Source organism: Mercenaria mercenaria, chromosome 15, assembly GCF_021730395.1.
Source record: "Mercenaria mercenaria strain notata chromosome 15, MADL_Memer_1, whole genome shotgun sequence".
NCBI lineage: Eukaryota > Metazoa > Mollusca > Bivalvia > Venerida > Veneridae > Mercenaria > Mercenaria mercenaria.
Window position 1 is genome coordinate 52,069,837 of NC_069375.1, and position 14,772 is coordinate 52,084,608.

General features: G+C 36.5%; 1 protein-coding gene across 12 annotated transcripts in view; it reads left to right on the forward strand.

Moving 5' to 3' along the window:
* The window catches only part of LOC123554410 (high affinity copper uptake protein 1-like), a 113,853-nt gene that overhangs the window by 33,071 nt on the left and 66,010 nt on the right, over window positions 1–14,772 (forward strand). For 5 of the 12 annotated variants that reach the window (XM_045344617.2, XM_045344609.2, XM_045344543.2 and 2 more), the window contains exon 2: window positions 7,848–7,969. The exons of 6 other annotated variants lie outside the window; for them this stretch is intronic. In XM_045344617.2, the coding sequence (XP_045200552.1) occupies window positions 7,877–7,969 (93 nt within the window). In that variant the 5' untranslated portion in view covers window positions 7,848–7,876. Of the gene's footprint in view, window positions 1–2,590; window positions 2,776–7,847; window positions 7,970–14,772 lie in introns of those variants that run through there. One more of the 12 variants, XM_045344635.2, reaches the window with a different exon arrangement.

Consider the following 14,772-nt stretch of genomic DNA (forward strand, 5'->3'; position numbering starts at 1 on the left):
ATTCTTTCAGAAAAATATTTTGCAGAGTTATTGGACTATGTTTTTTGTTAATACACTATATACATAACGTCCCCTTAATGCATTATAGTCTTTATACATACAGTGCACATAAGTATGCAATCTTGTGTAAGTCAAATTGCAATGTACTGTACGTGTCAGTGCGTGCGGGGGGTACATTCATCACTTTCAGTGATAGCTCTAGTTTTAAACTTTTTTGTGCAAGACCAGTTCAGAACAAACACAAAATTTAAAAAGATTAGTTAAAGGTGTTTTTTTGCATGCCATGTAGAAAGGGTTAACAGTTTGGATTTCCTGTTGTTTTTTCATGGAATTCAATTACCGCTTACAATGATCAGTCAGAACAAACAGATTCTTTAAAGCCCCACATACCTTTTCATTTAAAGCTTCAAGGGAGACATAGTTGAAGTTTCATTATTGTTTTCTACAAAAAATTTTGAAAATTTTGAATTGTAAAATCTCAGACCTGTTAAAGGGAGGTAATTCAAAATAATGTTTTGATAAATGTCTGTGTCTAGACATAAATATCAGATACAGTTGGGGCTAGTGGGTAAAATTTGGTTAAAACCCTTGATAACACATGAAATAAAATAAGAGTGTGCTTGTTTTACATTTTCAAGTCTAGTGTGCAACTGATGTAATAGATATTTTGATAATATAACACTGAAATTAACAAATATTATATAGGGGATATTGCATGAGTGTCTTTTCATATTAAACTTATTCAAAATGTGAGGCTCTGCCGAGCATTCTATTAATTTTATTCAAGAGTTTAATAAATTCAAAGTGGAAAGACACAAAATTAATGTAATATTCTTTTTATCATATGTAAGTTTTCCTGCTGAAACATCAAATTTCATCTTTCTTTACGTATTATAGACTGAGTAAATTGGAACAATGTCTCATATATTTAACCCTTTATCACACAGAACAGAAGCCAAAGTAACCTCTTTTACATAACACTGATAAGTGATAATCAATAATCAATAATCGGTATATGGCTGATAAAGGTGACTGTCTTATCTGAACAGAGGTGTTGACATTATTTTGTGATTACACACACTTATGTTAAAAATGTCATTATTTTAATATTTTCTGTAAGTTTGACATTATTTTTATCAATATAAAGTTTATAGCAATTTAAATTCTCTTTCTGATGATACAAAATTTATTGTAGTTTCTCTTTGAGTTTCGAAGATATAAAGTGTTTAAGTACGGGAATATATATTTTTAGGCATAAAATTCTGTTTTGGATTACTTTCACATTGAAATTCATATACAATTTCATTTTGATGTTTCAAAGTTTGATTTATAGTAATAGACTTATCTTCCGAATCGGAATCAGTAAGTATTTATATAAAAAAACAACCATCAAACTGAATAACACTACAAAAATAACGGATCGTAAAATTTCTGAAAGTGCAAAAAGATCGCTGAGATCGAGTGTCGTAACCGACTACAGTATTCTTGTGCTAAAAATTGAAATTTTAGGATAATATTGCGTAATATTTTGATGATCAAAGGTCGGTACATCACGGGTGACTTCCGCTGCAATTAACTCTTGGGGTGTCATAAAATATTTGAAAGCCACGGTCCTTCTGTTTTGATTAACACTTCCCGTTATGTAAGGCCATAAATTCCAAGCCATCGTATATACACAAATTGTTGTTTAGGGGAAATCTGCATGTATCACGTGTGACCTTCATGACCTAACACATTTAAAAATACTTTGATGTTAAATGGTTGTTATTTTTAGAACAAGGAAAGCCCGCGAATCGGCCAGTTGCAAGCAGTTTTCTCAGTAATTTTCCATGACGTAGCGTCGTGCACATGTAGGAAAAAACCCCGGTGTCTTTCTTTGCAAAGTACTCGATAAATTTAGATAGTAACCACATGATCTTGTACGTAAATAATGATGACGAAATCCCATATTTTGAGTTAGTAAACATCCGGAATTTGTTTCTTTAGGAAAAGAACGAAATAAAGCGATTGATTATGAGACACGGGATAAAACGATTCTGTTCAAATGGCCGTTAATCGGTATAATACGTTTCTATCGGGGAACCGATAGACACAGGTCAATACGTTTCTGTTTGGTAATCGATAGATACGGTGATAAACGTATCGATGTGGGAAAGGGTTAAAATGACGTCAACGTCAAAGCTTTATTACACTTAGTCTTGTATATTATCAAATTTATGTAATGGCTTTATTCCACTCCCACAACGTCAAACATGTGATAAGTAACAATATATAATATCTTCAAAAAATAAAAACAGATACAATGCATATTTTATTTTTATAGTAGTTTTTTCCTGCATTGCCATATTTACTCTTGTCATTTGTGCAGCACATTCTAAATAGGGCAGTATGAGCCTTTAAAATCAGGTGACTTCAAAAGGTATTCTTGTTTTGTTAAAACACCATTACTTCTGGATCCTGCTTGAAACAAAACCCCGGATATATTTGTTTGATTAGGACAGTGAAAATATAAACATCCGAATGCCGGTACATAGTCTGGACATTTTGCTGAATCCAGGCGGTTTATATCCATACATGCTTATGGAGACATTCATCATAGATAGGGGTTAACTGAATATTTTACAAAGGATAAAGTATTGGGCAATAGTTGTACTGGGAGATTACCAGTGAATTAATGAAAGTGTACACCGTTAAGATAAAAACTTTTAAATGTGAGAGGACTTAATGTTGACTCAGTGTTACAAAGTTTGCTGAATTATTTACAAGGCAAAACATGTAAGCATAAAACTTTGTCATTACATATTTAATTTTTGCTTTTATTACATACATCTTCAATTTTGTATGAAATATTTTGTTTTATCCATTTAGGTTTGTCAGTTTTAAAACAAAATGTGAACATATCTCAGACAAAAAGTCTGGAAATATAAACAATTTCTAGTAAAAAATAAGATTACTACCAAAGTTATTGCTTTTGTAAGTGGCCGACCATTTGAACTTCTGGGGGTGGGGCGTAGGGGGGTGGGGCGTAGGGGGCTGGGATTTTACTTGGAGTTAGGTGGGGGGGGGGGGGGGGGGTTTGCCATGAAAGTCAGGATTTTTTTTTCAGAACTTGAAAACCAGAATTTGTTTTAAAGATATTTTTTTGTTCAAAATATTTTTGTTATACTTGTGTTATTCAAAACAAAGAAAGTGGCATTTTGCACATCTTATTGCACATAGTGTGTTTTGAGTGAATGTTTTATAAAAGCAATTTTTTGCATTAAAATGTGTTAAATTAATGATAATGCCGCATAAGTATTTGAAGTTGATGCTTTAGACATAAAGTAATCCAACTAATTAAATAGTAGTTCTTGGATGATCAATCTCCTATGCAGTGATCTCCCTTACCTGTAGGTAGAGATTTCATACATTAATCATATAATTGATACCTAAAAGATAAATGAGCCCTAAGGGGCAAAGCCAGGCAAAACTAGATGTTAATCGGGACATCTTAGGGGGGCTCGAGGAAACATTTATCATACTTAGTGACAGCAAGGCATGGTTTAGAACATTAGGACACTGAATATTGAATAAGTAATTATGGAGTTAGTTGTCATTATCATTCATTTTAAAAAAATACAGAATCCTTTTAAAACAGTGCTTTTTCAAGGGTTTTTGGGAAAAAGGCCCCTGGTCATATTGGGAAATTTTAATGTGGTAAATTGTCAAAATTGGGAAAATGTATCAAAAGATCAAGCAAGTTTTTAACATTTAATTGTATTAGTTTAGAACTTCAGTTTCAAGTTTTACTTGTAGATAGTCAAAGGAGCTTATAATAAATCAGGTGGGTGGGGTATAGACATTTTTCTGTTCTAACGGCAAATTTTCGAAGCGGAATGAAATTATAGGTAGTGGGGGTTAGTGGAAAATTCATAATTATGGGTAGTGGGGTTGGAGGAAAATGAAAAATTATGGGTGGTGGTTTTTAGTTCACCTGTCACAAAGTGACAAGGTGAGCTTTTGTGATTGTGCGTCGTCCGTGCGTCCGTAAACTTTTGCTTGTGACTACTCTAGAGGTCACATTTTTCATGGGATCTTTATGAAAGTTGGTCAGAATGTTCATCTTGATTATATCTAGGTCAAGTTCGAAACTGGGTCATGTACGGTCCAAAACTAGGTCAGTAGGTCTAAAAATAGAAAATCCTTGTGACCTCCCTAGAGGCCATATTTTTCAATGGATCTTCATGAAAATTGGTCAGGATGTTCACTTTGATGATATCTAGTTCAAGTTCAAACTGGGTCACGTGCCATCAAAAACTAGGTCAGTAGGTCAAATAATAGAAAAACCTTGTGACCTCTCTAGAGGCAATATTTTTCATGGGATCTGTATGAAAGTTGGTCTGAATATTCATCTTGATGATATCTAGGTCAAGTTCAAAACTGGGTCAACTGCAGTCAAAAACTAGGTCAGTAGGTCTACATCGTCTGTGTGTCCGTGCGTAAACTTTTGCTTGTGACCACTTTAGTTTAAGATCCAGCCTTGAAATTTGGATGACATGTACAGTTTTGCACACCAATCTTTAAACTGTCTTTCAGTGACCATAAATGTGACCTACTGATCTACTTTCTAATATTTTAGCATCAGTTTGCCATTTGAAACATGTGGTTCAATATACTCAGGCGAGCGATTCAGGGTCATCATGATCCTCTTGTTTTTCAAAAAGTGCCTTCCGACCCCCCACCCCCCATACAATTAATTCTGGAACTGCCCTTAGTCATTTTTAGCTCGACTATTCGAAGAATAGTGGAGTTATCCTACTCACCCCGGCGTCGGCGTGAGCGTGAGTGTCACACAAATGTTAAAAGTTTGCGTACCACCCCAAATATTTTCAAAGTCCATTGAGATATTGCTTTGATATTTTGCATACTTGTTAACCATCGTGACCCCAGTCTGTAAAAAGGAGGAGGCAACTCTATCAAGCATTTTGACTGAATTATGGCTCCTTTTCAACTTAGAATATGCTAATTGTAATGTTAAAGTTTTACTCATAGCTTATATTATACTATCAAGCACTGAGAATAGTCGAGCACGCTGTCCACTGACAGCTCTTGTTTTGAACTGCTGTTCCTTCTAATTTGAAGCCCTGAAATGAACATGTCATTGCAAGGATTTTGGCACAATTTTGAGGCATTTTAAAGTCCTCTAAAATGCTAAAAACCAGGACTCCTGCCTATTAAAGTTCCTCTGATTTTGAAATTTCCTGTTCTCATGCCTGTAACTCTTAAAGCAGTTTCGAAACAAAGAATATAATGGCTTTCAGAGTAATGGAAATATATTTTCAAAAATCTGTTTGAGAGTTGAAGCCAGAATTATTTTTTTCAAGCAAAACCAAAGACAGGATTTTTCTTTTAAAAATCCCAGGCTCCCTAGAAAATCAAATGGTTGGCCCCTAAGCAGAGTTTTACACAAATACATAATTTCTCAAGCCTCAAACCCTAAATGAGTGAACAACAAAATAAATGTTTGAATGTTTTATTGCATGAATATTTAAAAGATCTTTGTTTGTTTGTGATCCATCAATGGACTGATGCAACCACCAAACTTAGGAAAAGCAGAAAGATGATAAATCCACAAAATAACAAGTGTCTTTACATTTTAAACTTACTATAGATTTACATTGACATTTGTAGTATTTTAGAAATAATTGTGCCGGTAATTTGAAATATTCAGAAATTATGTAATCTCTATATTTCTATTATCATCATCAAAGAACTTGTGGTATATTACTATAAAATCATTTCATTCATGTGCATGAAATTTGTGAATTTATGGATTTTGAATTGGAAAGGTAAAATAAAAGGCAGTTTTATGTGTTTGTTGGAATTTAATTTAATCTGTTAAAGCAACTATGAATTCCAGAAAAAATTTCAGCTTTCCATAAATGATAATGATATGACAGTTGTTAACAGATAAACAAATGTCTCAGTTAAAAACAGCTTTAGCTTTAGACTGATTATAGAGAAGTAATTAAGTACAAAATTAATGTAACATCTGACACCCAAGTGTCTCTTCTCCCACTATAAATCTGCACAGGTAAAAAATTAGGTGGGGTTGGTGGTGGGGGGGGGGGGGTGAGTGAGTGAAGGAGGTATTAAAAAAGGTATCAAAATTGTACATTTATCTAACACCTTGTGTCATGCTTTTGTAAGAAAATACTATATTAATTGTACTTTGAAGATTGAAGAAGTTTTTATGATTTAGACAAAAATTAAAGAAATCAATATATGAAATAGATTATATAATAGATAAATATTAGTAAGTTTCTTACACTGAAAAAAAAGAAGAAAATATAAAGCATTTAATTAATAACTGAGAACCCTTAATGTATTGCAGTCGTAGATGCAAAAAATGCACTCAGAACTTCTACTGGTGCTTATTGTGTTTCATGTGATTTCTGTGATGCAAAATCTTCACTTATGCAGTGTATAAGTTGATTGATTTAGATTTCTTTTATCAGTTTATTAAATTCTTGCCTAAATTTCTAGGTATGGTATAAATTCTGTCCACACCAAAAGGCCCAGTTTGCAGACTTCTTCTTTGCTACTGTTGGTTTGACCCTTGCTTTGAAAAAAAACAATGGTTGCCAAAGGCTCATGGTGTGCTTTTGTGACCGTTTAATGTCCACCGGGGTCCCAAGTTTAGCATAGACTTATATAGAAAAAAAATCTTCTTGTCTGAAAGTTCAAGGCCTAGGCCTTTGATATTTTGTATGTAGCATTGTTGTTCAAATTAATCCCCTGGGGTGAAAAGAGCCCTGAGGGGTCACTTGTTATATGAGATATAGGAAAAAATACTCCAAAGATTATCAGATCTTATTTCCTAGACTGTTTGATTATAATTACCTGATGACCCAAGTGAAAAGGGGTCACTTGACTCTGACCTTGACCTACTGACCTACTTTCTTGTTTTTTAAGACGCAGCCTTGAAACTTGGATGATATGTACAGTTTTGCACACCGATCTTAAAACTGAACAGTTTTCATTCGATCTTCACCAAACTTGCTGATAACGTTTGCAGGCATAATATCTTGGCCAAGTTCGATAACCAGTCAAATCGCCGTAATAGCCCTTGAATTACTCGAAATCTGCAAATTAAGCATTATCCGCCTTCTAAGTTTTAACAGCTTTCATCTGATCTTCACCAAACTTTGTGACAATGTTTGTGGGCATAATATCTCAACCAGTTTTGCTAACCAGCCAAATCACCACAGGCACTCTTGGATTATGGCCTTTGAAATACTCCAAATCTTTATGATACATAACTGAATATTTAGACGGGCGTATTTTTTTGACAGTCTGGCACTCTTGTTTCTCCTGATGGCGAGTTAATACAGAATTGTGAAAATTTGTGCAGCCTGCTTGAATTCTTGGTGAAAATGCTAATGTCACAGAACATACAGTCATTTTCATACTGTAACATACTTCTGGAGCCAAATAGTTGGAAACATTGCTAAAGTTTTGTTGCAGGCCTTTGGTGTTTTTCAATTAGAAGCTGTAGATTCCAAGAATTTGTCATCCCAATCAGTTCTATTATCAAAAAAGCTTACTAAAAATGTACTTTGCTTTGACATACAATATATAACGATGACTCACGAGTGTTCCAAAGACAGTGTTTAATCACTAAGAAACATCAGTTGGTCGATAATAAAAACACAACATATTAAATTTACTGCTAAAATTAGACATGGTAAAAACCCATCTATGAAGCATCCAAGAGGACACAAGCTGAAAGAATTTCCATGTACAGAGTGAAATTTTTGCGTGTATGAATGCAGTCAAGTACAATAAATATAAACTTTCCTTTACAGACTCAAAGAGGAAAAGATGACGCTAAAAGATGATTTATACACGACAGATCAGGATTGCCTATATGGCAATAATAGTAACTGTTGTGGCCATGGTTTTTGCTTACATATTAATGGCTTTTCAGGTGTGTACCCGAGTGGGATGTTACAATATGTTTTTGGTTTACATTTTGAGAGATAACACCAGGGTTGTAATAATCAGTTACTGTGAAATCATATTTTAGCTTGAATATTCGAAAGTAGGTAGAGTTATTGGACTCACCAGTGCTATGGCATCCACGTTGTTGTCGGCATCCACTTCAGCATCCCGATTTGGTTAAGTTTTTGTTTGTAAGCTGGTATCCAAGTGGAAGTGGATTGAAATTACACTCACTTATTCACTATGATAAAATGACTAAATACATTGCATAGGTTCCATAAAAGTTTTAAGGTAAGGGTAGATTTCCTGGAAGCACAGAGCGCCCCAAACACAGCCATAAAGCCATAACTTGATTTTATTGTCGAGCCCGCTTGCGGAAGCGAAGACATAGTTGTCCAAATGGCTGTTCGGTGTATGTGCGTGCGTGAGTCCTGATTTCTTTGTCCGGACCATAACTTTGACATGCATGGAGCAATCTCGTTTATATTTGGCTTGAATGTTAACCTCAGTGGGACGGAGTGTCATGTGCAAACTGCAGGTTCCTATCTCAAAGGTCAAGGTCACACTTGGAGGTCAAAGGTTAAAATCAATAATGACTGTGTCCGGAGCATTTCTTCTTCATGCATGGAGGGATTTTGATGTAACTTGGCACAAATGTTCACAATCATGTAACGGAGTGTCATGCGCAAGAACCAGGACCCTAGGTCTAAGGTCAGATACAAGAATGACTTTGTCTGGAGCATTTCTCTTTCATGCATGGAGGGATTTTGATGTAACTTGGCACAATTGTTCACCATCATGAGACGGAGTGTCATATGCAAGAACCTAGAATTACTTCCCTTTGTTGTTACTATAAATAGCTTATATTGTAACTTTTTTATTTATCCCCCCGCCAAAGGCGAAGGGGATATTAGAAATGCTCTCCGTCCGTGCGTGCGTCTGTCCGTCCGTGTGTCCGCAACGATCTTTGTCCGGAGCATAACTCCAAAAGTACTGGAGGGATTTTCTTCAAACTTCATACACTGATAGAACACATTGGGAGGAAGTGCAGTGTGCAAGAACAAGAACTCTACCTTGCCTATTTTTTGAGTTATTCCCCTTTATATTATTTTCTTAAAAATTTTTGTCCGGAGCATAACTCCAAAAGTACTGGAGGGATTTTCTTCAAACTTCATACACTGATAGAACACATTGGGAGGAAGTGCAGTGTGCAAGAACAATAACTCTACCTTGCCTATTTTTTGAGTTATTCCCCTTTATCATATTTTCTTAAAAAATTTTGTCCGGAGCATATCTTTTTCATGCATGGAGGGATTTTGATATATCTTGGCACAAATGTTCACCACCATGAGGCGGAGTGTCATGCGCAAGAACCAGGTCCCTAAGTCTTAAGGTCAAGGTCACACTTAGAGGTCAAAGGATACAAGAATGAAAACCTTGTCCGGAGCATTTCTTCTTCATGCATAGAGGGATTTTGATATAACTTGGCACAAATGTTCACCACCACGAGACAGAGTGTCATGCGCAAGATCCAGGTCCCAAGGTCTAAGGTCAGGGTCACACTTAGAGGCCAAAGGTCAGATACAAGAATGACTTTGTCCGAACCATTTCTTCTTCATGCATGGAGGGATTTTGATGTAACTTGGCACAATTATACACCATCATGAGACGAAGTGTCATGCGCAGTTCCCTTCTTTAGAATTACTTCCCTTTGTTGTTACTTTAAATAGCTTTTATTGTAACTTTTTCATTACTAGTCGTAGGGAAAAATCGAGACCACTTTTCTGTAGTACAACATGCATGCTAAATCCAATTTTGAGGTGTATTTTGACCAATCTCTACCTGGTAAAGATTTTTGTGTGGACTTACAATTTTTTTTTTTTTTTAAGATTAACTTCCCTTAGTTGTTACTATAAATAACTTATATTGTAACATTTTTATAATTGACCATAGGGAAAAAACAAGACCACTTTTCTGTGGTACAACATGGATGTTACTTTCCAATTTTAGGTGTATTTTAAGATATCTCTACCTGGTAAGGAGTTTTTTTGTGGACTTACAAAAACAAAAGACTTACAATGATTACTAAACAACCACAAAATTAAAATTCCATTTGCAAATACAGCTACTAGAGTAAAGAAATTTGCTGTGACGGGCGTATATTGTGACATTCTGGCACTCTTGTTCCCTGTTAGCTTTCCATTCCTTCTTTTTACAGTAGCCATATAGAAAAACATCATAGCTATACTGTTCATGAAAATTAATAAAATTTAGCAGTAAACCACCTCACCACTGACTTATTCTTTCTTCCACATCTTTAAAACCCCTGATGTGGACCACAACTAAACGGTTCTTCAAAGCTTTCCCCAAAATTAATACTTTCAGACACTAACTTGCCAGGAACTTTAGCCTTCAATTATAATATGCCCGGCGGGGGGATTGGCCATGTCTAACATGGCTCTTGTTACTGGTTGTAGGGAAAAATCAAGACCACTTTTCTGTAGTACAATGTGCATGTTACATCCAATTTTGAGGTGTATTTTGACCTATCCCTACTAGTAAGGATTTTGTGTGGACTTAGATTTTTTTAAAGATTTACTTCCTTTGTTGTTACTATAAATAACTTTTATTGTAACTTTTTGCAATCATTTTTTATTTGGCATAAATGTTTGCCTCAATGAGACAGGGTGTCATGTGCATCTCCTAGTCCTTTTGATAGCTGGCGGGCTCGACATGTTGCCCGTGGGCATCTTGTTTTATTACAAAATTATGCCCCTTAGTAATTTTTGGTTAAGTTTAGTATCACGCTTTTAAAAATGGATTGAATCTTCACTCTTGTCCATTATGATAAGCTAACATATATTGTATTGGTCCCCTATTTACATTTTTATGCCCCCCTTCAAAGAAGGTGGGGTATATTTTTTGCAGATGATGGTCGGTTGGTATGTTGGTCGGTCAGTCCGTAGACCAATCCCTTTCTGGGTGATAAGTCAAGAACACTTTGGCCTAGGATCATGAAAATTGATAGGGAGGTTGGTAATTACCAGTAGATGACCCCTATTGATTTTGAGGTCAGTAGGTTAAAGGTCAAGGTCACAGTGTCCCCAAACAGTTAAATGGTTTTTAGATGATAACTCAAGAACACTTGGGCCTAGGATCATGAAATTGATAGGGAGGTTGGTCATGACCAGCACATGACACCTAATGATTTTGAAGTCAGTAAGTTAAAGGTCAAGGTCACAGTGACCCGGAACAGTTAAACGGTTTCCAGATGATAACTCAAGAACGCTTGGACCTAGAATCATGAAAGTTGATAGGGAGGTTGGTCGTGACCAGCAGATGACCCCTATCGATTTTTAGATCAGTACGTCAAAGGTCAAGGTCACAGTGACTCGGAACAGTTAAAGCATTTCTGGAAGGTAACTTGAGAATGCTTGGACATAGGATCACAAAACTTAATAGGGAGGTTGGTCATGACCAGCGGATGACCCCTATTGATATTGAGGTCAGTAGGTTAAATTTCAAGGTCATAGTGTCCTGGAACAGTTAAACTGTTTACGGATGATATCTCAAGAACGCTTGGGCTTAGGATCATGAAAGTTGATAGGGAGGTTGATCATGACAGCAGATGACCCCTATTGATTTTGAGGTTAGTAGATTTAAGGTCAAGTTCAGCATTGACCCGGAACAGTAAAACTGTCCCCTGACGATAGCTTTGGACAGCTTGGGCCTAGGATCATGGAAGTTGATAGTGAGGTTGGTCATGACCAGCAGATGACCCCTATTGACATTGAGGTAATTAAGGTCAAAGGTTAAGGTCACAGTGTCCTGGAACAGTTAAACTGTTACCGGTTGATATCTCGAGAACGCTTGGGCCTAGGATAATGGAAGTTGATAGGGAGGTTGACCATGACCAGCAGATTACTCCTATTTATTTCGAGGTCAGTAGGTTCAAGGTCAAGGTCAACATTGACCTGGAACAATTAAACGGTTTCTGGATGATGACTTAAAAACGCTTAGGTCTAGGAACACAAAACTAGATAGGAAGATTGATCATGACCAGCAGATGTTCCCTATAGATTTGAGGTCAGTAGGTCAAAGGTCAAGGTCACATTGACCCAGAACAGTAGAACTTTTTTTGCCAAATAACTAGAGAATACTTTGGTCTAAGATCACATTTCATACGAAGGTCACTTATGACCCATAATTATTGATTTGAGGTCAGTACACCAAACATCCAGTTCACAGTAACCAAATAATTTCTGTTCCTTGTGCAGTTACTGAATGCATGAAGGAGGCATTTCATGTTCTAAGAGCTCTTGTTACAGAATTGTGCCCTGTTTTTATGCCCCCGAAGGGAGGCGTATTAGTTTTCAACTGTCCATCCGTTCGTAAGTTCGTTCGTTCGTCACAACATTTACTTTTTGCATGAAGGCACTTTACTCGCGAACCACTGCACCCAGGACCTTCAAACTTCACATGCTGATAGTACTTATTGAGTACACGACCCCTACTGACTTTGGGGTCACCAGGTCAAAGGTCAAGGTCACAGGGGCCAATGTTAACTTTTTGCATGAAGGCACTTTACTTGCGAACCACTGCACCCAGGACCTTCAAACTTCACATGCTGATAGTACTTATTGAATACACGACCCCTATTGACTTTGGGGTCACCAGGTCAAAGGTCAAGGCGCTGCAGGGGCATTTGTCACCATTAGTGACAGCTCTTGTTGACTTTCCTATTCATTCAGTTGACAAGGCTGTTGAAAAGTCAATTGTTGCTGTCCTCAGACTGCTCTTGTTTTGTGATAGACTAAATTATGTGTAATTCAAGGACAAAATAAAATTCAAACAAACAAAATTTTCATTAATTCAATCTTGGTAATTGTGAAAGCCACAAATGTTGTGTCCTTAAAGAAAAAAACAACACATTTTGGCAGACATCCTGAAGGTGAGCTTTTGTGATTGCCCGTCGTCCGTCGTTGGTCGTCTGTCCAGCCACAAATTTGTGTGAACACGATAGAGACTGCATTTTGTATTGGATTTTAATGAAACTTGAAAAATACTTGTATTGGCATAATATTTTGATTCTTTACGAAAACTGGCCAGATCCAATCTTGGGTTCCAGAGTTATGGCTCCTTAAATGGTCAAAATTTGCTATTTTGGCTTGTGAACATGATAGAGACCACATTTTATAATTGATTTTAATCAAGCTTGCATACAACTTGTATTGGCATAATATCTTGGTTCCTTTCCAAAACCGGATCCCATCATGGGTTCCAGAGTTATGGTCCCTTAAAGGGTCAAAATTTGCTATTGTGGCTTTTGCAGCCATAAAGAGTTCAATTATGGTGTGATTAGATACAAACTTACAAAATAAAGTGATATTTAGCTCCACTATTCAGAGAACAGGGGGGGCTATTCTACTCACCCCAGCGTTGGCGTCGGCATGACCTTTCTTGGTTAAAGTTTTTCGGCAACCTTTGTTTTTCTGTCATATCTTTGTTACTATTGCATATATCTTACTGTAACTTCACATAAACATTGTCCAACATACAAATAAATTATGTGCAGGGGCTGGGCCCATTATACATAAGGTCAAGGTCACCAAGGTGTTATTCTTAGGTTATTGTACCCCCCGACAACAAAGTTGTAAGGGGGGGTATACTGGTTTCAGGTTGTCTGTCTGTCTGTCTGTCCGTCTGGCCGTCTGTCCGTAGACGCAATCTTGTGCGCACCATCTCTCCTTATCCCCTTGACAGAATTTAATGAAACTTCACACAAGTGATCAGTACCAACAGTAGTTGTGCATGGGGCATGTTAGGTTCTTTTAGAAAAAAAAATTGCAGAGTTATGGGACTTTGTTTTTTTGTTACTATACTATATACATAGACACAATCTTGTGCGCACCGTCTCTCCTCATCCCTTTGACACAATTTAATGAAACTTCACACAAGTGATCAGTACCAACAGTAGTTGTGCATGGGGCATGTTAGGTTCTTTTAGAAAAAAAAATTGCAGAGTTATGGGACTTTGTTTTTTTGTTACTATACTATATACATAGACACAATCTTGTGCGCACCATCTCTCCTCATCCCCTTGACAGAATTTAATGAAACTTCACACAAGTGATCAGTAACAACAGTAGTTGTGCATGGGGCATGTTAGGTTCTTTCAGAAAAAAAATTTGCAGAGTTATGGGACTTTGTTTTTTTGTTACTATACTATATACATAGACACAATCTTGTGCGCACCATCTCTCCTCATCCCCTTGACACAATTTAATGAAACTTCACACAAGTGATCAGTACCAACAGTAGTTGTGCATGGGGCATGTTAGGTTCTTTTAGAAAAAAAAATTGCAGAGTTATGGGACTTTGTTTTTTTGTTACTATACTATATACATAGACACAATCTTGTGCGCACCATCTCTCCTCATCCCCTTGACACAATTTAATGAAACTTCACACAAGTGATCAGTAACAACAGTAGTTGTGCATGGGGCATGTTAGGTTCTTTCAGAAAATTTTTTTGCAGAGTTATGGGACTTTGTTTTTTTGTTACAATACTATATACATAGACACAATCTTGTGCGCACCATCTCTCCTCATCCCCTTGACACAATTTAATGAAACTTCACACAAGTGATCAGTAACAACAGTAGTTGTGCATGAGGCATGTTAGGTTCTTTCAGCGACAAAAATTGCAGAGTTATGGGACTTTGTTTCCTGTTAACATACTATGTACATACAGTCTGCATATGCAATCTTGTGCGTGCCTAATATACC